We start from the raw sequence: 24,345 nt of genomic DNA, 5'->3' as shown, positions 1-24,345 counted from the left end.
TGTAACCAGATTTACAGAGGCTGGAATACATCACATGGGAACAGAGCCACTCGTACTTCCTATGTCTCCATTAATCTTCTGTGGGTGCTGTGGGTCATCAGGAAGGGAACCTCAGCTCCTAGGGGCCAAGGGGAGCAAATGGGGCAGGAGGAGCTGAGCCTAGTGCCACTCTGGTGCCATAGCCAGGCTGGACTGGGACAGGCAGAGGTGTAGGCAGAGAGCTCCTGCCCTGTTCTTTGCCAGCACAACGCTGCCCTCCCAGAGGTCACAGCTGAGCTGTAATGCCTTATGGAACCTGGATGTGTTTGCCTGCAGTAATCTGCCAAAATTTAATATGCAGAGTGGAGGGATCCTTCCCCCTGGGGCGGCGGGAGCCATTTAGAGAGGGGAACACAACCGTGAGCAGAGTGTGGCTGTCGCGGGAGCAGCGCGGGAGAGACGCTCTTATCAGAGCAGCGACACCGACAACCCGCCCTTATACATTTTTAATAAATCATTTCAAATTCTTGACTGTCAGGAGGGCTGAATCAGGTGCTTCCCTGGCAGAAAGGCTGAGGGGTTGTGCCGGCTCTCCTGGCAGCCCTGATGGGGGGGCATAGGAGCACCGTGTGGCATCACTTTGGGGCCACTGGGCATTGCTTGGTGCCATGGGCACTGGTCTGTCCCGTTGCGTGGGAACCAGTTAAGCTGGCAGCACCTGCATTCAGTTAATTGGGATCAAAAAGGAGTGTTTTGGCCTTGACTAGTTTTTTTGATAAAGGGAGTGCTGTGTTCTCAAAGTGAAAACCTCTTTAAACGGTCTGCACGATAGCGTGTTTTTCTCTTGTGGCTGAATGCAGCCACCACATGATGTGAGGTGAAAACGTGTGGAATCAAGGCACTGGTTTAGGTTAATCCTGGGAATTCTGGTTAACTAAAAGCCAAACACCAGGTGCTGTTTACAAAGGAACCCTAATAAAAGTGGAACGCCAGAAAGATCGGAGGACAAATGCCCAAATTGAACTCTGTGTGGTGTGCAGCCCTGTTTCTTTCAGGGCCCCTAATTGCCATACATTGTGGCAGGTTCAGGGATCATTCACCTTCCTCCTCTCCCCAGCTGGTGCCCTCCACCACACTGGGGCCACCGACAGCCTGGCAGAGCTGGGAGCAGCACAGGGGAGAGGGGGAACCTGCTGAAACAAGCAAATAGCAATGATTCTCCTTTTCCAAATGTCAGCAGATTTGAAGGGGAAAGAAGCAAAGAAGTTAAAGGTGAAGATCTCCTGGGAATCTCTGATTTTGTTCCTGGAGCTCAGCTTTCAGCCCACAGACGCACTCCCAGGGCTGCTCGCCTCGGCAGGGACCACCCTGTAATCCACGCTGGCAGCACGTGCCAGCACTGCTTCATAAATGCAATTAAGCACCTTAATCGAGTCATTTGGGGGAGAAGAAAACTGGCTAGAAAGCAACAGAAGGGAAATAAAACATTGGTGTGGAAGGGACATACATAATACCACACACAGGATGGAACAGGAACGAGACCAGCAGTACTGTCACTCCTGGCCCTTATCATCTCCTCTTCCAGGAACTGGTCACTCACAAAGCCAAAGGCTTTGGCCAAGAAGACAGTGAATCCCTGCAATGGGCTCTGATGCCAAAGGAGAAGGCACCCCAGGCTCCACAGTGCCCTGGGGACCACCAGGGAGGAGGTGATGCCCACAGGAGAGGAGACAGTACCCACTTGGAGGTGGCTGTGATTGCCAACCCCTCCCTGGGAACGATGCCTTTGCTCTGTGATAGCCAGGGTGCTGCCCACTGAGGGTCCTCTCACAGCTGGAGCCTGGAGACCCCCCAGAAGCCCCTCAACTTTGCCTCTGGCCAGCGATGCTGCTGAGCACTCACACACAAAAAGGCTGTGGAATGGCCCTGTGCTGGATATGAAACATCCCCAGGTGAGATAAAACCAAACAACCTGCCAGTCAGTGCCGTATCTCGGGCGGCATCGGAGCCTCGTGACTAACAGGGCTTGAAAATGCTCCGCAGGCTGGAATCCTCCTCATGCTCCCTGCCCTGCTCACAAGGACTTTTCACCCAAGCTTTTGAGCAAGGTTGAATTTTTCACAAAATACAAATAGGAGCAAAAGACAAAAGTACTGGATCTGCTCTGCCACTGGCAGGGGACCGAGCAGGGTGACAGCAGAGGGCGAGGACACGGTGACCCCAGGATGTTCCCAGCCGCTGCTGGGATGCAGAGCTGGCACAGGGCCATGCCGGGGCCCAGCTCAGGGTTGGGGCTGATGCTCTGTCATTCCTCAGCCCCAGGAGCATGTGGATATTTCTGCACCCCCACAGCAGGGGGGCTGTGATGTCCCCTCAGTGCTTTTACAGGGTGAGAAGTGTGTGAGGGGCTCTCGCAGGGAGCCAGACTCTGCTCCTCATCTCAGAGCTGGGAAGACCCTGAGGGAAGTCACAGGAGTGATGATCCATCATGTGCCAGTGACCCGGACGGGGATATTTTTAAGCAGGGAATAAAAATAGACTCAGGCTGACGGCGAGTACTCGCTCCCGGCGTAGCTGTCAAGGGGTCTGGGGGCTGGAGGTGGGGGACAGGATGTACCCCAGCCCCTCACCCCCAGCCAGCCCACCCCTCACACTGCACAGTGATCACCCTGCCAAGGATGGTTTCATGGCTTGCTCTCAGGGTGGCTTTTGTGTCACTGCTTGTGCCCCAGGGACTGTCACCCTGCTCAGGCCACCCCCTTCCCCTGCAGCTGGCAGACACCGGGGTGGTGGTGTGGGGCTGCCAGTGCCCCCAGAAAATGCTGCCTGATGCACTGGGAGAGAACACAGGCGCTGCTGGCCCCAGGACCTGGCTGGAATTGAGATTTGTTTCAGCTGAATAACTTGCTGAATCTATAAATAAACTGGGGGGAAGCAAGCGCAGAGCATGGGAGCTTCTGCCTTGCTGACCCTGCAGCACCCGAGGCAGCTGCCCCTGAATGCCGCCCAGCTCCACCTCCACCACCCCCCACAACAGTGGCACCCAGGGTGACAGTGGGGACAGCAGGGACAGTGGGAAGGATGCTGCTGGGACACAGCTCCTTGCCTGAACCGGAGCTTTCTGAACCTGGATCAGCCGCCTGCCCTCTGTGCCCTCCATGCCCTCTGTGCCCTCCTGCTCTGGCTCTCCCAGTCTGGTCCAGCATCAGGGCTCTTCTGGCCCCCGGGACCCCAACAAGGACCAGTTTTTCCCTATGGACAAACTTGACTCTCACTCCAGTGAGATCTGGCATCCAGGAGCGATCCCATGTGCTGGCACCGGGTGAGGAGCAGCAGATCCTCTGTGATACAGCAGCAGCTTGGAGACATCCCCACTCCTGCCTGCCTTCCTTCTCCTCCCTCTCCTCCTCTTCACGCCTGGCTGCCCCGGCCGTCTCACTCCGCTCTCCATTTGCTTTCCCAACAGATGTTGGTGTCTCTCCTCTAACGAGCATTTTAGCGCCAGAATCTCTCTCTCCCCTTTGACTGGGGAGCAAAAAGCTTGACATCTCCCATCAGCATCAAAGTCACTCGCCCCAACACCCCGCACCCCACCATGGCTGCCAGCGCCTCCCTGCCCCTGGTGCTGCCGGAGCCACCACGGCACAGTGCCGGCACCACCATTAATGTGCTCCACGTGTTCGTGCCCCCCATGTGCCCTGTCCTTGCCTGCAGTGCCTTAGGGAGCTGCATCTGGAAATGACTGGGAGCTGGGGAAAAACCTCCCAGGATTTGATGGGAAATGAGGAGTGAGGTCGTTACTGAAAAAGCAGCCATGGGAAGCACCCACTTGAGTGACGACACCTCCGTTAGCACCAGTAAACCCTCAGCTGGGTGCATGGACATCCCTGAGTGCCTTGCTGGGCCCTGGTAATATTAATTATGGGCAGGAGCTGGCAGGGTGGTGAAGGTGCCATTTCCCCTGCCGTGTCCTTCACCATCCCTTTGTGTCCCCAGCACAGGAGGGCTGCTAGCGGGGCAGGAGCCAGCAATCCCAAATATCGATGGCGGCCCCGATCAATGCTATCTCCTCTTTCCATGCCTATGAGCTCATTGATTTTTTTTTGTTGTTACCTCTGTGTTTATGTAATGTCTGAACTTTGCACAACTGAACCGTTTAATGTGCAGAAAAGAGCCCTGTTGCCATGAAAACGGACCTGCAAATGACAGCACGGATGCGGAGATATCCCTGTTTTATTGGGCCATACGGAATGGATTTTAACCTTGATAAGTCAATAACTTTTCGTACAAAAGGAACGAAAGCAGATACAGCTTTCAGAGCCTTGGATGCATTTAAAGCAGAGAGTAATGGCCCCGTTTTAATCCCTGGGAAATCTTTCTCATTCTGAGGGCCAGGCATTGCCAGGGCAGAGTGACATTTTGGGCAAAGAATTACTGTGTGCATTTGTCAGGATGAGAGATGGAGACACTCCGCGCTCCAGATTGCCAACGCCAGTCAAAAATAATGATATTAAATTAAAGGGATATTGTCATCTGGAAGACCAGGGAATCATAGGATAGAATCATTGAATGGCCTGGGTAGAAAAGAACATACAGATCATCCAGTTCCACTCCCTGCCATGGGCAGGGACACCTCCCACTGGAACAGGTTGCTCCAAACCCCGTCCAACCCGGCCTTGGACCCTTCCAGGGATAGGGCAGCCACAGTTTCTCTGGGTAACTTGTGCCAGGGCCTCACCACTCTCACAGGGAAGAATTTATTCTTAATATCCAGTCTAAACCTACTCTTTGTCAGTTTGAAGCCATTCCCCTTGTTCTGTCACTACGATCACGTGTTATGACTGTTTTAGGAGCATGGCAAACTTTATGTGGGCTCCCCAGTGCCACAGGGGAAGGACTCACCCGCTGCCACCCCGGACACACTGATGCATTATTTATTTGTGCTAAAGCAGAAGGACTTTTAAAAATCTCTCTCCTCCAGCTTCCTCCCCGCAATTCAATCCCTCTGGAAGTGGCAGCAGAGCTGGTTTCACTTTGCAGAGCTCATTCATTAGCAGATTAAGGCTCTCCTTGTGTTCCCAACATCGCTGGGGGAAATTTATGTTCCGGCAAAGTATTCACGGGTTCCCTGAATCACCAAAGTGTTTCTCCTCTGTAAAGTCCTAAAAAAAAAAAAAAAAAAAAAAAAAGAAGAAAAAAAGGGTGGAAATCGGGAGGTCAGAACTGCTTAATAGTATCTCCTTGAAGGCAGTGCCAAAACACCCACCTTTTGAAGTTCGCTATTCCGGGACGGATCTCTTCCCCGGCAAAGACGCCGTCGCCCTTTCAAGTCCTTGTGAGCGACTTCAGGTGGTTAAAACATTTGCTGAGAAGAATGAAAGCTCCTTTTTATATTTTTTTTTCCCCCTGAATAAAAAGCAATCTTTCTTCCTGCCTTACTAATAGCTTTGATTAAATTATCTCTGAAAAAATCTAAGTGCTGTTCACAAATCCGTAATGGTTTTATTCTTATCGCCGGCCTCTACTGCAACATGGGAAGCAGATAAATAAGCTGCAGAGAAGGTATAAAACTGCACCAGAACCTGCCAGAGAGATGAGCTGAAAATGTTTGAACTGAAACAAATGAGCGGTATGAATAGCCCTGCTCCGAGAGGGAATTTATTCAATATAATGTATTTTCACAGGGAGGATGATACGTGTTATAATTGCGCAGAGGAGTCGCTCTCCTGAAAGCAGATCTAGCTATTATTTTAATTTCCCAACCTTCAGCATTTGCTGGATGGGGAGTGGTGACTGGAGCAGCTTCATATATTCAGAGACACTGAGTCTCCCAAAATTGGTCCTGGATGGCAACTCTCCTCCACCCTGGGGTCACGGATGCCTGGGGAGCTGCTGATGCTTCCCTGGGCAGAGGAGCTGGAAAGGCCCCAAAAAGAAGCCAGATCACCCCAAAAACTTCTCTAAACCCATTAAGAAGTCAGATCACCCCCAAACAGGTCAAAGATCAGTGTCAGAGGGCAGGAGCCGGGGAGGAGGGAGGCAGAGAGAGGATGAGCCCTGGAGGTACACACTGGGCTGCTTTGGGGTGCTCAGTGGAGGAGAGCTGCACGTGCACATGTGGAATCATTATGGACGGGAGTGAACAGGCTGCTGCTCTTCCCACAGACTCCTGCACTCTTGCAGCGGCAAAAGAAACCCAAACACCTGTGGCACGGGTTTTGGGGGGAAAGGAATAGTGGATTCCAGGATTTCTGCCACCAAAGGCAGCCTCAGGTGAGGAAGCGCTTGCTCGGACAATACATCCCACAGTATCAGGGGCGTGTATGGCGATCGCCACTGAAATAACCAGCTGTCGGGAGTGTGAGCTCCAGCCTGGCTTTCACCCCCCGTTCGGTGCGGCTTTGGCACTTCGAGGTGCCTCCCGATGCCCCTCTGGGCCGCAGGACTACAACTCCCATGTTGCTCCGCGGCTGCCCCGCGGCCCCAGACGCGCGGCGGCCCCGCGCGGTGCACGCCGGGAAGCGCAGTCCCGCCGTTCGGATTTTCCCGCGGACCCGGGGAGGAGGCCCCGCCCCCCCCGCAGGACGCGGCGCGGTCGCCATGGCAACGCGCCGGGGGCGGGGCCGAGCCGCGTGCGGCCGGCGGGCCCCGCGCGGGGCGCTCAGAGCCCTCAGAGCCGCCGCAGCCGCGCGCCGGGCGGGAGCCGCCACCGGGGCCGCCCCCGCCGCGCCCCGCGACCCCCGCCCCGACCGCGACCCGCGCCCGCCGCCCCCGCCGACATGGAGCGCTGAGCCGCGGCCGCCTCTGCCCCCCCCAACCCCGCGCACCCCCTCCCCACCACCACCACCACCACCCCCCGCCCCGCCCCGCCGGGCACCGACCGCCGCCGCACAAAGGAAGCGGGGCAGCCGCGGTGTGATGCCCCCGGGGGTCCCCGCGCCGCCCCAGCCCAGCCGCGCCGGGTGGATTTAATATTTTTTTTTTTAATTTTTTTCCCCACCCCGCTGCCCCCGGGATATTTGTGTCTCGTTCCCCCCGCCGCCCCTCCCGCGCCGCCCCCCGCCGTGCCCGCGGGGCCGAGCGGCGGGTCCCCACGCTGGCCGCGCTCGGGGCGGGGCGGGCCGCCGGCGGGGCGCGGGGCCGGGCGGGCGCCGCCGCTGCTGCTGCGCGGCCCGGGGGGGGCGGCCCGGCGCGCCCCGCACCGCAGCGCCCGCAGCCGGCCTGGATCCAGCTCTGACGGTAACGGGGGTCCGGGCACCGGGGAGGTTTGCGGGGGAGGGGGTTACCGCAGGGGGGTCGCGGGGACCGGGGAGCTCCGCCGGCTCTCCCGGGGCGCAGCGGAGGCGGCGCCGCCGCAGCGCCGGTGCCCGGAGGTGCCTGGAGGTGTCCGCGGAGCCGCCGCCGCTGCCGGGGCCCGGCTCGCCCTTCGCTACCGGAGAGGAACGGGAACAACTTTTGGGGTCTTTTTTGTGGTTTTGTTTTTTTTTTTTTTCCCCCATCCAATTTTTGATTTTTTTTATGGCTTTTTGAGTCGCCTGACTCGTAAGTGGAAATAAAATATCCACGGGTGCCTCCAGGAGGAAAACTGAGACACTTCCAGCGGGAGCCGACCGGGAGCTGCCGCCTTTGCTGCGACCCTTTTCTGCCCCTTTTCGCCTGGAAAAAAAAGGGTTTTTCTCCTCCTTCCCGGGCAGGGAAGCGCCCGCTCCCACCGGGACACCAGAGCGGGTGGTGGCAGAGCAGGACCCCGCCATGGACCCCGCGCTGGTGTGGATCCCGCCGGTCACAAAGGAGAGGGAAGAAGGACCCACCCAGCGATGGTTTATTTAACACCCGTCTCCCGGCTGCCTCCGCCGGGTCAGGAGGCTCTGCTGGGGAAAATACTCTCTGGAAAAAGCTCAACTGCGGAGGAAGCATCCCTGAGCATCCCTGTGGCATCTTCTGGACCATCGGCGCTGGGAATAGGATTCGCCGGGGATGAGGCGTCGTGGTCCCCGAGAGCTCCTGGGTAGCACGGCTGGGAATCCACCGGGACAGCCACTGGCTCCAGCCGGGGACAAGCGGGCTGTCCCCAGCAGAAATGAGCTGTTCCCGGTGCCAGCAGCTCAGCCCCAGCATCCCAATCCAGCTCCGGGAAAGCCATCGCATCGTGGGAATTTAATGGCTGGAGAGGCAGGGCCTGGACGCAGTGAGCCAGCGGCACGGCACCGTTCCCTGCAGGGCACGGTTGCAGCCGGGCTCGGCTCCGGCCCTGCCGGGTATTTCCGAGGAGAGGCAGCGGCAAAGTTTTCCAGCCGTGCACGGTGTTTTCTGAGGGATAAATTCATTGGCATCGGGCAGTGGTGGTTTGCCTGGCTCTGGTTGTTGGGATCTCTGTAGGGAGGTTTTTGATATATATGTGTGTGTGTGTATACATATATATATATGTATACATATATATATGTATATATTTATATGTGCATCCTCCTGCTTGGGATGCTCTTGACCTGCAGGCAGCTTGGCTGGGTGGATGATGGGCTCTCATGGAGGGCAGAGTGGCTGTGGGGCACTGCGGGCATGAGGACAGAGCCACGTGGCTCCTCTCTCACTAAGGAGCGTCCCGTATCTTGCTCGGGATGATTTTGTGGGATTTGGCAGTTTTACACCTTCCTGTGCTCCTGCAGAGGGTTTGACCGTCTGGTGTGCTGGGCACATGCCTCTGGTCAGTGGCCAAACAAGTGGAATTGCTCTGGCGGGACCCTGGCTGGCAAAGCTCTCGCACATGGGCTCTGGCACTGGGGGGTCAGGTGGGAAATATCCCTGGCAGAGGCCACCTGGCATGCTGGGAGGGATTCTTCTTGTTAAGGATCCGTAAAACTTTGAGGAGTGGGTTCGAGGTACCGGGAGCCGCGGTGTGAGCCGGGTGCGGTCGGGCCAGGGCTACCGTGGTGGAAGGAGAGGGGAGCTCTCGCCGCGGTGCCTTCTGCTAACCTTGTATGTAGAGCAGGGGAAAGAAAAGCCGTTCCCTGGCTGCTGGAGCACAGCTCGTTTTCCCAGCTTCGGGAACAGTTTTCCTGCTGGGTGGTGAGTCGGTACCGGTGGGGCACGTTCTCTGTGCCGGAGCAGCGCTGGCTGCGAGCTGGGCCCCGTTTCAGCCGACTGTAGCATTAAAAATTGAAATATCTTGGTGTGAATATTTATCCCCAGGCTGGAGCAAGGAATTCCATGGAGGGAGGAGGTGGGTGGCTGCTGCCAGGCTGTACCCTGGGGACAGAGCCCTCGGGGAGGCCACATCACCTCAGTTTTTAAGCCCCTCTGGTTATCTCTTATTTGAGCCTGAAATTTGTCCATCCTCAGCAGGCTGCAGGGGAGCCGCTTTCCTCCTGAGGCTGGTTTTCAACTGCAGGCTGCTGCCCTGCCCAGTGAAGGGCTCTGGCTCCAGGGCCGAGGGTGTCCTGGGTCCCACGACCCCGCGGTATCTGTGCCGAGCCGGGCGCTCCGACCCCGCGCTGCCCCCGCGCTCCCGCCGTGTGTGCGGCATCAGTGCCGGGCGTTTGCATCCCTGCCAGGCGGCGGAGTTAATTTTTGCCTGGAGCGGGTATCCTGCGTGTCCTCAACTTGTGGGGGAAAATGTGCGGTGGAGCCGGGCAGCCCCGCTCCCTCTCCGGCGTGATCCTGCGGCACAGGGAGCCGTGGCCTCGGGAATGTGCGGTGGGAGCCAGCTCACCCCGCCACCCTCCTGCTGTCACGGTACCACGGGCAGGGTCCTGAGCAGGGGGGATGTCAGGGTGATGGTGTTGGTGGCCTTGTGGCCTCACGGCTAATTTTGGGGACAGAGCAGGCTGTCCGTCCCTGTGTAAGGTTCTTTGCTGGTGGTGTCTCGTCCTGGGGTGGAGGGGCTCTGTGTGTGACACCCCCCCCCCCAAGGCTGGGGATGCTGCAGCTGGCAGGGTGGGCCGGGGGCTGCACCTGCCGGGACCCCTCTCCCGGCCCCACCGGCATCTGTGCCGCCGCATGTCCGTCTGCAGCGGGCGCATGCATGCAAAAAATAAGACATTTCTTCTTTCTCTTCTGCCTGCGCATTCCTCAAAAAGCTAATATTCATGAAAGGTAATTCAATCAAACCACGATGCCTATCAGCTAATGCAGCAAAGCTGGCGCAGGGGTGAGAATGGGAGCCAGGAACACAAAAGCCCTGTTTTATTACCTCCTGCTTGCCTGAGAATTGCTTTTCTCCCTCGAGTGAGCCGGCTAAAGCTGGCTTTATTATGTTAACCTATTTGCGTGTCAAGAGCTATTGTGGCTCTCTTTATCTGTGTTTGTATTTGCTCGATGCAGGGAATAAAAGGACGAGGCGAAAATGGATGGCTGGTCAGTGCTCCGCACTCTGGGGGCACTGATTGGTTGCTAAGTGATTTGCATCCCCGGTAATCGCTTTTATCTCGGAAGGATGTCGTGTATAATTATAAGCCTACTGACATCTTTTGAAATCTGCCTAATGGGTGTTTTTAATTTACATGGGAAGCAGGGGCTATTTGTGTTGCTCTGATTACAGGTTGGGTGAGTATATGGGCTAAAATAGAGATATTTCCATAGATGTGGGGCACCGGGAGGGATGAGGCTGGGATTTTTGGCAAGTCCCTGCTCGCCCAGGGATGGATGGAAGAGCAGAAGTCACCGTGTATGAGTTTGGGGTTTAATCTCTCAGCCCAGTACACAGACTGGGGTGCTGCTGGTCTGTGTGCTCAGCCCCTGTGTGGGCTGGTCCTGTAGCCATCCTGTGAAATACAACAGGAGGTGGGCTCCTGGCTGCTGCCAGACGTGGCTGCGGCTGTGGATTTCCAGGACCCCCCTCTGCAGCCTGGGATGAGGCACAGGGGGGCTGTCACTGAACCCCCTGGCCTGACCATCTGTGCCAGCATGGGGCCGATGGTGCTGACCTGGGTGGCACACAGAGCTGTGCTGATGAGGGGACAGACTGAGGTTCTGGCTCAGCCCCCGGTGCAGGGAGTGCCGAGGGCTTTGCTGGACCAGGAGGTACCTATGAACCTGTGTCCGTGGGCCTCGGAAACTGGTGGATCCTGTGGCTCCATCAGAGCCGTGGCTGGTGGGTTCACACGGCCGTGGTGGAGCCGCTGTGTTCACTCACAGAAATAAAGCTCCTGAGCACCTGCAGTCCCGCTGCCAGCCCTGGACACCTGCATCCAGGGGGATCCCAATGGGCTGCACACCAGAGCCTGCTGAGGTGTTAACAGGGTTTGGGGTGTGCTCCTGGTGTTGGAGGCATCGGGAGGGCTGTGGTGCAACTCTTGGGTGGGCAGCAGGATGTGGGTGCTCTTGGGTGCAGAGGAGCCGTGATGTTGGAAGCATCCTGGCAGGAGCGCCGTGCTGGCCATGCCGGCGGCATGCTCGGCTTTCCTGCTTTCTGCCTCCTTGCTGGTAAATTGTCAGAAAGGAGGAGATTTGAGGTGCAGGAAGTGGGGAGACGAGGGGCCTTGGGTTCCCCCCCAGGGGACACCTCAAACACACAGAGGTGCTTGCGACGGGTGCCGGGGCTGGGCTGGATAAGAGTGCAGGGCAGGTCCCAGGGGTAGGTCACCCACAGGGGCAGCTCCAGCCAGCTGCTTCCTTCCTCCTCCTCCTCCTCCTGCTTCCTCAGGAAAGGTCATAACTGAGCCACAAGCACGTGCCCAGCTCCCTCAGGCCGTGCGCAAGGTGACCCCATCAATTTGCAGGGCTGAGGTGGTTCTGTGGCACCGTGGGCAGTGTTGTGCTGAGCAGTGTGGGATGCCAGGCTGGTGGGAAGCACAGGGCATGGGAAAAGTTGATATGGGGGGTGAGTGCTGGACCCCATGCCTTGGACCCTGGGGTACTGTGCCCCCCTGCACAGGCAGCCCCATCCCATCCCACCCCGTCCTGCTGGCGAGCAGTGCGGGCACCGCTATTTATGGCTGGCTGTAAACAAACTCCCAATGAAAGAAAGTTAATGACCTGAGACTGACAGGAGCCTGCTGGGAGTTTTTATAGCCCCTGGGACTCCTTTTGCTAAAGAGAGAATACATCAGCGTTTTAACCCAAAACAGCGAGAGCTGGGTGGTGCAGGGACTGGGGGATGGCCTCAGCGTGGGGAAGTGGAGGGGCTGGTGCTGGGAGAGGAGGGGGTTTTGGTGGGGGGAACTCACTCTTGGCTCCTTGAGACTGGGATGTGCAGCCCCCTCCTCAATAAGCACATCCCAGTCCCGGCATTGGGGGCTCTCCAAGGCTTTGCCATCTGCCTCTTGTAGGTCATCTCTGCCACGCTCCAGGCGAGAGTGGGGGCTGGCTTAGCGTGGCTGGTAACCACACACTAATAAAGCCTTAATACCCTGCAGCGGGGAGATTTCGCTGTCAGAGATAAATATTCATATTGCTTTCCAATTCAGCCTTGGCTGCACGACAAGGGCGCTGTGGGGGGAGACGGGAAGGCTGCAGTGTGGGGTGCTCCGAGCACCGCTGGCTGCCCTGCCTGCTCCTGCCTGCCTGCCTGTTGTGTTTGATATCGTGTCCTGGCTAATTGTGGGGTGTGAATATCATCCCTGGTGCTCTGGGATGGCAAGTGTGGCACAGGGTGCCCCTCTCACCCCGCTCCCCGCCTGCTCCTTCGCCGCCGCCTCGCACGCGCAGCCTCCATCTGCACGCGACGCTTGATTTACCGAGAAGAGCTGGCAGTTAAACCTGACAAATTGAAGGCGGTTTTAAGTGGTTCAGGTTAATTAATAGTCAGGGAAGTATCAATTTTTTAAGGGATGCTCTTGGCTCGCAGGGAGAATTGGAGCTTGACTTTGCCTTTGGAAATAACACCCATCTGCGCGGGTGCCCATGAGCAGGGGGATGGAGCCTTGGGAGGGGGATGGAGTTGGGCAGGGGATTGAACTCAGTGCCATCACTCTGGTTCCTGTCCCAGCCTTACATTGCTGCTATGTTTTGGACCTCGTGTGGCTGGTGCTGAGGCATTTGCCAGGATGAGGAGGGCTGAGGCCATCCTGCATGGCCCAAACCCTGCTGCTCATCTCGGTGCCCTGTGGGGCTCTGGTTGTCCTCTCTCCTTTCACAGTGACCTGCTTTGGTCTGTGCCATGGCAGCAGCCTCGGTGTGTAAACTGTGCCAGTAACCAGAGAGCTTCAGCCATAGCCACCTCTAATGGCACAGCTGGGTGGCCGTGGGGGTCTGTACTCCCGTGGCAGACCTGGGGATGAGCAGCAGCATTAGTGGGACCATGGGGGTCCATCCTGGGCTGGGACTGGGAGGTGATGTGGATGAACTGGAGCAGCACCCACTCCCCTGGGTTCCTGTGTGCGTGGCCCATGTGCTCATGTGAGCTCGAGCCATGGGTAATGCCAAGGGGGGCAGATTTTAAAAAGCATCCTAATGAAAGAAGCTTAATCTCCCCTGCATAGAGGAGAGGTGGCTGGTCTGTGAGTCTGTGCAGCACAGGAAGCCTCTGAGCTGTGTATGATAAAGACTATGGCACAGGGACCTGAGAAGTGACTGTGGTGGTCTCAGCACTCCAGTGCCATGAGGTGCTCCAGGGAAGGGCATCTCCAGGCTCTCGCACAGGGCCGTGTCCTGAAGTAGCTGTGAGCCTTCACTGGACCATGTGCTCTGCCTTTCCCAGCACAGACCAGGATGCAGGTGGAAGTGGTGGGTTTCCAGCAGCCCTAATGCTTGGGAATATGAGAGATTAAGGTTAGTGACCATTTTTTAACTCAGTAAAGGGGAAGACAAGCTGGAGTCTGCAGTCCAGAGATATAATTAGTTCGCAGCAGTGGTGCTTTCTTGATTTAGCTTCAGAGAGCAGAACAAGACAAGGATGTTATACCCAATTAGCAATAACATACAGCCAGAGCCTCACTAGGTGAGATAACAAGCCATTTTTATAGCTCTTCTTTACGGACTTTTTTTTTGGAAAGGGGGGGGGGAAGAAAGAAAGGGACCAAGTCTTTATTTCTTTTCATCAGGGAACAATTATTAGTGAGCTCAGAAAGCCCAAAGCTGAGTGATCTGTTGGCCAGCGCAGATGATAAAACAAATCAAACAGCCTGGAGCTGGGCTGAGGCCGTCTGTCCATCCATCCGGGGGAGGCAGAGCCGTGTCCCGGCAAGGACACGGACAAGGGCCACCCACACACCGTGGATGTGTCCTGTCTGCTGCTGTGAGGGTTTATGGCACGGGGCCTGGCAGTGCTGCTTGCTGCCCTGGAGGGACCTGGTGCAGGCAGGGTGGCCATCGGTGCTGCTGGCTGTGTCCTGAGCTGTGTCCCCTGGTGGGCACATCGGTCCCCAGCTATGTGACCCTGAGCCGTGTCCCCCAGCAGCACTCCCGTCCCCAGAGAGGTGACCCAGCTGTGTCCTCTGCCCAGCCCCGGTCAGATGGCAGCCGCCTGCCGTCTGCCAGCGCCGCTCTCCCTTTGTATTGCGGATCGATGGCCATTGATTTTTCCTCCCGTGTAAACCTGGACGGGCCGGGGCCGCGCAGGGTTTTCGTGCTCGTCTGGCTCCGTCTCTCCCGCGGCCGTGCTCGGAGCAGCCCATGCTGGGCTCCACAGCCCACCCACCTCCCTCTCGCCTCTGCAGCGACAAAACTCAAGGACATCTGAAAAAAACAGCCTTGTAAAGAGTCAAGGAAACTCGGGTTTCATTAATCAGGTTTTAATGACAGGCTCTGCTGTTTGCAGTCGCTCCCCGGGGCAGCACCCCCAGCTGGACTGGGCTGTGGCAGCTGGTTTGGGGCACCCATGGGAGCGGGGTGGCCCAGTGATTCCCTTAGTGTGAGGCATCCCTGGGGATAGTCCTTAGAGGAGGCTCAGTGTAGGGACATTCTCCCTCCTGGTGTTGCCCCTTTGCAGCCACTCCTCTCCCATGGGGCAGGGGCAGAGGCAGGGTAGGGGACAAGGGGTTGCTGTACCCTCCCTGTCCTTTCTATCCCCTTGCCAGAGTTTTACAGCCTGACAGGAGTGTCCCCTCCCCCGGGGGAGCTCTGGTTTCATGGGACCCCTCGGATCCATCCCACCGCACCCTCAGCCCACCATGGGGAAGCATCTCCCCGTGTGATGGGGACAGGGCGGGGGACATCCCCGCTTGTCCCCAGCAGCCGCAGAGCTGCTCTCTGGACTATTAACACCCTGCAATGATCATCAGCTCTCGTCGTAATCATTAAGACTATTAGAAAGAAATGTTGGCTCGCAGCTCGTGTCAGACTTTCCGTTCTGCTTTGCAAACGTGCACAATTAATGCCAATCAGGCGGGGGAGGCAGCCAGCTCGGATCCCGGCTGCTCCCAATCCCGGCTGTCAGCTCTCCCCATCCCGCCTGGTACATTTTCATACAATTGCTACAAACATCTGAGGGAAACTCCGCGTTCTTCGGCAGCGCTGAGTATTGTTCTCTGTTCCTTTTAATTACTCGGCATTCAGCAGCTCATCCGGCCCCGGATCGGTGGGGAAAGTAGGGATTTGTAAAACAAATATAGAAATCTGGAGACATGCCTTTATTTTCCCATTTGGTGGCTACATTAGGTTGTCTATGGCTAAATAAGAAAAACTTGTTTAATTTTTCTTTGTCTTTTCCTTCTCCCCCCTCCACTGTTACTTTTTCCCTGTGGGGGCACAGTCTGGTCCCTGTCCCTCAGGGAACCCCAAAAGCAGGGTAAGCTTGGGACAAGGGGGGAAAAGAGCTGGAATTACTTGGCCGGATGGTGGTATAATCCTCGTTACAAAAGTACACATCAATTATAAGAATTCCTACAGTAATCTTGGAAATCTATCTTTTCTGCTGAACCAGCTCATTAAAGAGCACCATTCATTTCCATCTCTCCGGGTGAGAAGGGTTTAAATCTCCAGAGCTTTGTATTACCAAATAGACTGAGGGTGATGGACTCGTGTTAAATATTAAAAGGAAGGAGTTGATTTTTATTTTTTTCCCCCTTTTTTCCCCTCCTTCCCCCAGACTGGCAGCCAGATGAAGTGTACTGTAAGGAGAGGAGGGTGGGGGTTCCCTGCCATGAGTGCTTTCCCCAGCTGTCCATAGGTGACGCGGGGCTGTGCTCAATGGGTGCATCTGAGGACCCCCCTCACTTCCCCTCGCCCAGGGACCCCTACCAGCGCCAAGGGAGAAGGGAGGGAGGTTTCCCCAGGCCACCCTGGCAAGCCCCTGAGCCTGCGCCTGACCCGACCGTGGCACAGGCAGGGCTTTTGTGTGCGGGCAGGGCAGCGGCGGCCGTGGGGCGAGGGACGGGCACAGAGCCCCTTTGTGTGCAGCTGCGAGCAGGGCAGCAGTGACAGAGCAGGATATGGAGATACGGACCTGCCGTGGGGATGGGGAGTTGGTACCCAGGCATGAGGGGAGGGTAGCCAGGGATGGGGGAGCTGGACCCGGGGATGGGGAGCAGCGGCCGGCCGGAGTCGAGGGCGGCGCGGGGCGATGTGTGCGCTGCGCCGAGGCTCTGTGCAAACATGCTAATTTGTTTTCTTTCTTGCCTCGCCTTTCAGGGTAATTGGTTGCATTTGAAGCCTTTGTGAAAGCCTTTGATTATAGTAATTTCAGCAGCGCGATCTACCCTGGATTCCTTCGTCAGATTCTTTCACAGCTCAGGCACTCGGGGCTGTAATTACGGAGCGGCGCACGCCCGACTGCCACGGCCGGGGCACCGCGGCGCTGCCACCATGGCTGTGGGGGCACAGGGACCTGTCACTGCGGGGGGCAATTGAGCCCCCAGGATGGGGCAGGAGGGAGCCAGGATGGGGCAGGAGCTATGATGGGGAGCTTTGGTCTCTGCCGTGTTGAGTTATATCTCAGCTGGAGACATGGGTGCTGCAGGTGTCCAAGGTGTGGATACCCGTGCTGGGGTGGGGTCCAGGGTGCTTTTAATTGCTGCCTGGGAGGTCTTCCTGGAGCAGCTTGGCTTTTCTGATGGTTTGATCCCGTGTCCCTGCTGTGGCTGGGACCAAAAGCCCATGAGTATCCTGACCATCTGTGATGGGATGGTGGGCAGCTCAGTGGGCTCATCTCTCCAGCCCCTCTTCCCCATCCACGTGCAGGATGAAGGCATGGCACAATTGTGTTGGATGAGTGAGGTTTTATTTTAGGAGCTGGTACCACACCAGAGGGGGCACATCCGTACCGGCAGGTCCTGCTCCCGCGCTGCACGCTGGCCCTGCCAGGACCCCGGTGCACACAGCCAGGGCTGAGCTCTGCCAAAAACACCGCTGGCGCCAAGTGGGGCCCTGACCTTTGCTAACGGGGACACTCCCCCCCTCGCTGCTGGCATTTCATTCCCAGTCCCACTTAATGACCTTCTCGGCAGTGCCGTGCCAGCGTCTGCCACTTCCAATTACCCACGGCTGCTCAGCGCCCGGCGCAGCACGCGGGGCTCCTTCCTCCCCGCCAGGATGGCAGCGGTTACGGGGGATGTCGCACTGTGATCCTCCACCCTCGTGGCTTGGGCACCCTCAGGGACCCCCCGGCGCTGCCCAGGGTTCCAAGTCCCTGGCCCAGGGCGCTGGAATTGCGTGGCTTTCCAGAATCATCATTAACCTGTTCGAGAGCTGTTCCTGCTCACAGCGAAAATAGATCTTTAATCTCTGCCCAAAATAGCTCATTTGATGAGAGGCCTCCTTAAAGCTGACACATAAATTTAACCAGGCCGCCCGAGCCCTGTGCGGGGACATCTGCAAATGCTCAACAGCACTTGAATTGTTGGGGTTTTTTTTAATTCCATCATTACGGACACATCCGATACCATATTTCTTCCATCGGGTCATTTGCACTGCTCAGGAGGTGATTTGCTGTGCCCTGTCCCAGTCCCCCTGGCCCTGCTCATAAGCCAAAGGTTATTTTGGGGTATTTTTTGATGTTGATTTTATTGAGCAGTCTAAGGGGTTTCTTCTTGGAGCAGCCACAGGAGTAGAAACCTCAGTTCTGAGTGGGATGGGAGAGACTTAGATGCTGCCCTAAGATGCCAGCAGCGAGGGGATGCTCTGTCCAGCTCTGGTGCCACTCTGTCCCTGGCTGTGTGCCTTGGCTGGTGGGCTCCGTGCCATCCTGGTGTCACAGCAACCCAAAAAAAGCATCATTCCCCTGGCAGCAAAATGTTAGCTCTGTAAGTAAAGGCGTGCTCTGGGGAAGTGGGAAATGGGGATGCTCAGTGTGTCACAGCTCTGCTTAGTGCCAGGTCCCAGGCTCACCCGACATCTTCCCAGCATCTCCACAGGATATGGGCTGGGAGAAGCCACTTGGCTGGTCTGGGTCACTCCCCCAGCCCCCCACTTCCCCACCACCCCAGCAAGATCCTGAGCAGCAAAATAATCACTTCCAGCATCATTATCCATTGCAAACCCCAGCTTCCAATTTTAATCAGAGGAGCTGGTGTTGCTTTAAGATCTGCGGGTTTTAAAGATCACAAGAGGGGTTAGAGAAAATTACCCTTGACTCTTACATGCTAATGTAATCTCTAACCAGATCTGCAGCACTGCAGCTAAAATTGCTTTTTAGATTAACATTTAATTATTAACAGGGCCCCCTGAAAGGCCTGGGGCTGGAGCACGCGGAGGGGAGCGGATTATCCGGGTGGGATGGAGCGGCAGGCGGGCGAGGGAAGGTCATGGGGCGGCCGGCAGCACCGACTGTGCCTCGTGGCACCCTCAGTGGCAAACTTTGGGCTTAATTTTATCTGGTGCTCACCATGGTTTATGGTGGAGTGACCTTTCTGTGCTCACCCATTGTAGGGCTGAGCTGTGGCATCACTCGCTGAGCGCTGCATCCCCTCCACCCTAAATCTGGATGGGATATTGGCATGAGCTGGCACGTCACCTGCTGGTACCACCATGGTGCCAGTAGGCAGCACCAGCCAAAATCCTGCTCACCCTGCGATGGGATGGGCACCCACTGCATGCAGAGGGGAAGCATTCCTCCTCTGGCACCTCCTCACCCTTGCAGGGTGCCATTGGCTGGGAAACCAGTGTCTGTGGGGACCAGGGATGATGGCAGTGGCTGTGCCAGGGCTCCTGTGGGGGTAGCGCCAATGTCCCGGTGCTGCTGCAGAGGTGGCACCAATGTCCCTAGGGTTGCAGGGAAGGGGAGCACCCTGGAGGGGCAATGGGATTCTCCTCCATCCATGGAAGGACAAGGGGCAGGGGTGTCCCTGGTCATGGTGAGTAGCCCTGGCACCACGGTGAGTGTTTGTTTTACTTGGCACACCAGGGACCGGTGAGGGCTTTTCTTCGTTTCCCTGGTTGCTACCAGCCTTGGCCTGGCTCCTGTGCTGTCTGTCTGTCTGTTGGGTGCTGTCAGGAGCCTCCTGTGCCTCTCCCAGCCGGGGTGACCCCATCACCTCCTGTTCTTGCGCCGAACCCAGCACTGACTTTTAATAGCCAGGGGGGACATGGCAGTGGCATGACTCAAACAGCTTTGCAGCGTCCCTGTTCATCCCCTCCTTCCTCTCCTAACCCCAAAAACTCCCTTTTAATGGGATTACACTTCAGTGGTGCCCAGGGAAGGATGCAGGCATGTTGCAGCAGAGCTTGGATGGTGACCAAGACCTTGTCCCTCACCATCCCTGCCCTGTCTGCTGCCCTCCATTGCCCAGCAACTGCACAGACCCACTTCAGGCTGAGACTTCAAAAGTTCCTTTTTCTTTTCTCCCCCTCCCGTCACATTTTCTTTTATCTAAATCCTCGCCTGCGAAAGCCTCTATCGACAGCTGCGCTGGCCTTATCTCGCCGGAGGGACCTTCGCAGGGCTCTCGGAGGAGATAAGCCCGACTTATCAGCCACTGATGTCAGAGGAGGTGCCAAACCCTCCCGTCACTGGGGCTTTAGACATAGAGGGTGGTGTTTTTTATTAAAGTCACGAAGACCTTGGGCTTATAAATAGTGTGATGTAGAGATGGATTAGCCGGGTGTGGGGTGGGAAGGAGTGGTGGGAGAGGGGAAGAATGGACTTGTGGCTACCCCATCCCTGAAAGTGTTCAAGGCCGGGTTGGACAGGGCTTGGGGCAACCTGGTCGAGTGGAAGGTGTCCCTGCCCATGGTGGAATGGGATGAACTTTAAGGTCCCTCCCAACACAAGCCATTCTGAGGTTCTAGATGGTGACAGGGCTGTGGGATGTGGGGTTGGGGCTCCTGAGGGACCCTGCTCCAGGTGTCCACAAGGGACTTTGCTTCTGGTGGGAATGTCTTGCCATGTACAGCGGTGCTGGCTGGATGATGGTGGATCCACAGCCTGGGCAGAGGCCATGCGGATTCGGGGCGTTCCGGCAAAACTGCTGAGTGTTGCCTTTCCTGCCACGAAAAAGCCAGAGCAGCTTGAACTAAATCGGATCCTGCTGATTGGAATTAGTTCAAATGCAGATGGAGCTAACTAAGCCGGCGCTAAGCGTTGGACAGCCCAGCGCCCAATTCCCATCAGCTGATTCAGGGGCTTTTCTGAGCGGCATTAACGAAATGCCACCGTGGCACAGATGCCCATTGTGCCGGGCGCCCACCCTCCCGCCCACGGGCACTCTGGGAGCTTGGGGCACCCAGCAGGGTGCCAGGGTGGACAGATGGATGGTATTGTGGCACCAGAGCCCTCGTGGTTCTGAGTGTGCCCGTGAAGTGCAACATAGCTGTAGGAAAAATCATCTCCCCTGCAAGGCGCCGGGAGATGGGGGCAGAGGCGGGGTCTGAATTAATCGGTGGCTTTATTCAGTTTGGCAGGTGGCTCCTGCATCTCAGTGATGCTCCATGGGCAGGGCTGGGATGGCTCCAGGAGGGTGCTGGGCTGTGTATGGCAGTGGTGGTGACAACTTGTACCAGCGTGGGGGTGTCCCCAGGGACCTGCATTGCTGGGCCCCAGAGTCAAGGGTGCCCTCAGCTGCTGTGACAGGTCACCAGCATCTCCCCGGACCAGGGCTGCGCCTGTACCGTCCCTGTGCCAGCACATGGTTTTGGTGACCCCCTGGGTGCTTTCCCCTTGCCTTTCCTGTGCTGTCACATGGATTCAGTGATCCCCTGGGTGCTTTCTCCTTGCTCTCAGCTGTTTGCCCCAGGGACCATCAGGGACCTGATCCTCATCCAGCAATGGCACGAGCCACCCACGGTGCCCGTGTCTGCCAGGGACACAGGTCAATGTCCCCGTGAGGAGCTGCCTCTCCGCAGGGAGGAGGTGACGTCCATTGCTAATCGGCCAGATGGTGACACCCGGCGGGACGCCAGCCCTGAGGTCACCGCAGAGCTGGGGCTCAGGTACGGCAGGAACCAGTGCCATCATCCATCCCCCGCATGGCCCTGGGTGCCCTGACCTGGGTCCACCCTGCAGGGACAGGGATGGGGACAGGGATGGGGTCAGGCAGCTCCCAGCACGGAAAATCCAGGCGGTGGGTGCGTGCTGGGGGAGCTGAGGCACCGGGAGCGGGGCTGCGTAATGAACCCCGAGTCCCGGCGGGGAGAGGCGAGCTCCTGGCAGTCAAGTGTGCTCAGGCTCTGAATAAGAAGCACTTCATTCTCTTTTCAAACTGTATAATTTCTGCCTGATTGTAATGGCATATTTTAAAATTACCAGAAATCGAAGCCAGAAAATGGATACGGCTGCTTTTACTGCGAGCTGCGTTAACAAAGGATATGTAATGCATGAAATAAAAACACCTCCCTGCCCCCCTCCTTTTTTTTTTTAAGACAGTAATAGGAGAAAATTGGTTTTGAAACTGAATAAAAGTCCCTTTCAGAGGAAATCATTTCTTTCAGGGTACCTTTGCTGAAAGTAAAATAGTGAATAATGAAAGGTGGTTACATGATTGTCTTTCATTTAGAGAGCACGAGGACAGATGGAATCTGGGAGAAATGCACGATTGGAATAATTGCATGGTAACAAGGCGCTTGTTGTGAAATTAGTATCTTAAGAAAGTAGTGAAAAAGGCTTTTACTCATGAATACTTCATTATTAGAAGAAAACAGCACAATTTGGGTTCTCCAGACACCTGCTCGGTATTAGATTACTTCCTCCTCCCCTCCTCCTCCTCACACCTTTTGCCGATGAGTCTCCATGCCACCAGTTTGCTGGGGGGGGATGGGGTGAGACCGCAGAGCCCAGCCAAGGGACAGACGCCCTGCATGGATCCCGTTCCAGGGACAATCACAGAGCCTGGGAGCCCCTGCCTGTGGAGGGAGCAAGTGGTGCACGCGCAGGTACCGTCTGCGCCTGTGATGGCTGTGAAGGGCTTCCAAAGGGTGACACTTAAACCAGTGGAGCACGGAGAGCCCCGAGCATGCCTCTGGGATCATCCGTTCCTGCTTGGCTTCTTAGTGGTGATGGTCATGGGCTCTGCCAGCACCTGCCCGAGGCCACCACATGCCTGAGGCCACCACATTGCTCCCCTGCACGGCAGTGCCAGCACCTCTCACCAACACTGGGACATGTGGGAAACATCCTGGATGGCTGCAGGAGGTCACGATTCCCCCACAACAGAGAAGATGAAGTGATGTACTCAGCAGTGACACCCATCCGTGACATCCAGTTGTGACCCCCAGCCATCCGTAAGCGTTCAGCTGGAGAGCGATGGCTCAAGAGCTGTGACACCGTGGATGGGCACCACTGCCTTTTTTCCTGCTGCTCCCGCCCACATCTCCCTGCCCTCTCCAAGTGGGAATATCTCTCCCCGCGCCAGCCGGAGTAGTGGGAGGGTGTCAGCAGCAACTGGTTATAACTCACAGCCTCGCGGCGGCTGGTGAAGGACATACAGTGAGCAGCGCAGTGGCGGCGGTGACTTTGGCCTGACCCCTCCAGCTTTTGTCGAGCAGATTTTGATGCCAGCTGGGAGCTGGCGACAGATCCCAGGACCCCGAGTGGGATGTTAACACTGTCTTTCCCCAGCCTTGGCCAGGGTCACTCTGTGCTGGGAGGTGCTGACTGGCACGCCGGCAGAGCAGTCTGGCACTGCTGGAGCACGGTGCCGTGGGGATGCCCCAGCTCTGCCCCCTTCCCAGTGGGAAGAGCGGAAAGCTCTGCAGGCAGCACAGATCACCCACTGAGACCTTCATATTTCTTTTATATACATTCCTATTTCTTTCAGGCTCTCTGATTTAGTTATTGATCTCCAGAGGAGCAAAGGGCACTTGAGTGCTGTGGAGATCCTGCCACTGGCTCTGCTGGGTGGGCACAGAGTGGTGGCAGCGAGGTGGGCAGGTCCCCTCCCTCACCCATGTCTCTCCTCTCTCACAGGGTGCGGGGCGGCAGCGCCCGCCAGGAAACCCAGACCATGCTGGCCTGCCTGCAGAGGACCCAGAACCCCCCAGCCCAACACCTCCCCTGCCCCAACAAGGCGCTGGAGCCGCGCAAGTGTAAGTGCCTGGGGGGTGGGCGCCTGCTTTGATGCTGTTTCCCTTATTGAAAAAGACATTTATTTAACCGATAATTAAAAAGAGCAGGAGAAGCGGGAAGGAGGGGGGGAGGAAGGAGCCAAGATAAGCAAATTAAATTGGGTTGCTGTGGTTGATAAGTCCAACTTCAGCAAATGTTGCAGAGCTGCCTGGGAAGCGTGGCGGCGGCAGTGGATGGTGCCATTGCCAGCCCACAGCCCCCTAAACCTCCCCAGCCCTTCCCCCCCTAATTACTTTCCCCGTTTTGCCGCAGCTCGCCTTCCCCAGGAGCTGGCCTTTCAGATAAGCTGTAAACTAGTTACATTAAAATGGGATCCAAAAGGTCACTCCGGCAAAGCACCTGTCTCTCCCAGCCTTTGTCTCTCAATCCAAACCGTGATTAAATGTATATTTAATGAGCCTGCTTTAGGCAGGCGTGTTTGACCTCCCCGGCTGGGAAAGACGCATTAAGATTCTCAAGTGATGAATGTGTGTTTTAAAGAGGGGAGTGGATATTTTTCTGCTGGTCTCAGTTGGATTTTTAAACATTGCCGGCTGAAGACAAATCAGCTGCTAAAGCTCTGCTTGTTAGGCTGTGACAGCCCCCGGGCGTTTGTTTAATGAGCTGGATTTTCCTGGAGACTTTTTTTTCCCTCTACCTGGGCACCCCGATGCAGCTGAGTGAGCCTGGCACGGGGTTTGGGCAATGCTTTGCCCCCGTGGGGACCCCTGGCATCACTCTGGTGGGGCGTGGATCACACTGCCAGCCAGGAGAGTTATTTATTCCTGGAAGTTATTTTGTCCCCGGAAGTTATTTTATCCCTGAAAGTTACCCCTGGAAGTGTTCAAGGCCAGGTTGGATAGGGCTGGAAGCAACCTCATCTAGTGAAAGGTGTCCCTACCCATGGCAGGGAAGTGGAACTGGGTGGTCTTTAAGGTCCCTTCCAACCCAAACTGTTCTGGATTCCATGATTTTTTGTGTGAAGCTCCCCAATATCCAGCACAGGGAACAGGACACCC

The 24,345-nt window shown here is 56.7% G+C and overlaps 1 protein-coding gene across 2 annotated transcripts in view; it reads left to right on the top strand.

Moving 5' to 3' along the window:
- The first annotated feature begins 7,183 nt into the window (after positions 1 to 7,183).
- The window catches only part of FAM222A (family with sequence similarity 222 member A), a 31,024-nt gene continuing 13,862 nt past the window's right edge, over positions 7,184 to 24,345 (top strand). Inside the window, exons 1-2 of one of the 2 annotated variants that reach the window (XM_027711258.2) lie at positions 7,184 to 7,218; positions 23,189 to 23,307. In XM_027711258.2, coding sequence (XP_027567059.1) covers positions 23,226 to 23,307 — 82 coding nt within the window. In that variant the 5' untranslated portion in view covers positions 7,184 to 7,218; positions 23,189 to 23,225. Of the gene's footprint in view, positions 7,219 to 19,982; positions 23,308 to 24,345 lie in introns of those variants that run through there. The other variant, XM_027711257.2, reaches the window with a different exon arrangement.

The sequence above is a fragment of the Pipra filicauda genome, unplaced genomic scaffold (assembly GCF_003945595.2).
Source record: "Pipra filicauda isolate LSUMZ 115617 unplaced genomic scaffold, ASM394559v2 scaffold33_size4404698_pilon, whole genome shotgun sequence".
NCBI lineage: Eukaryota > Metazoa > Chordata > Aves > Passeriformes > Pipridae > Pipra > Pipra filicauda.
This window is presented reverse-complemented; position numbering and strand designations above follow the sequence as displayed.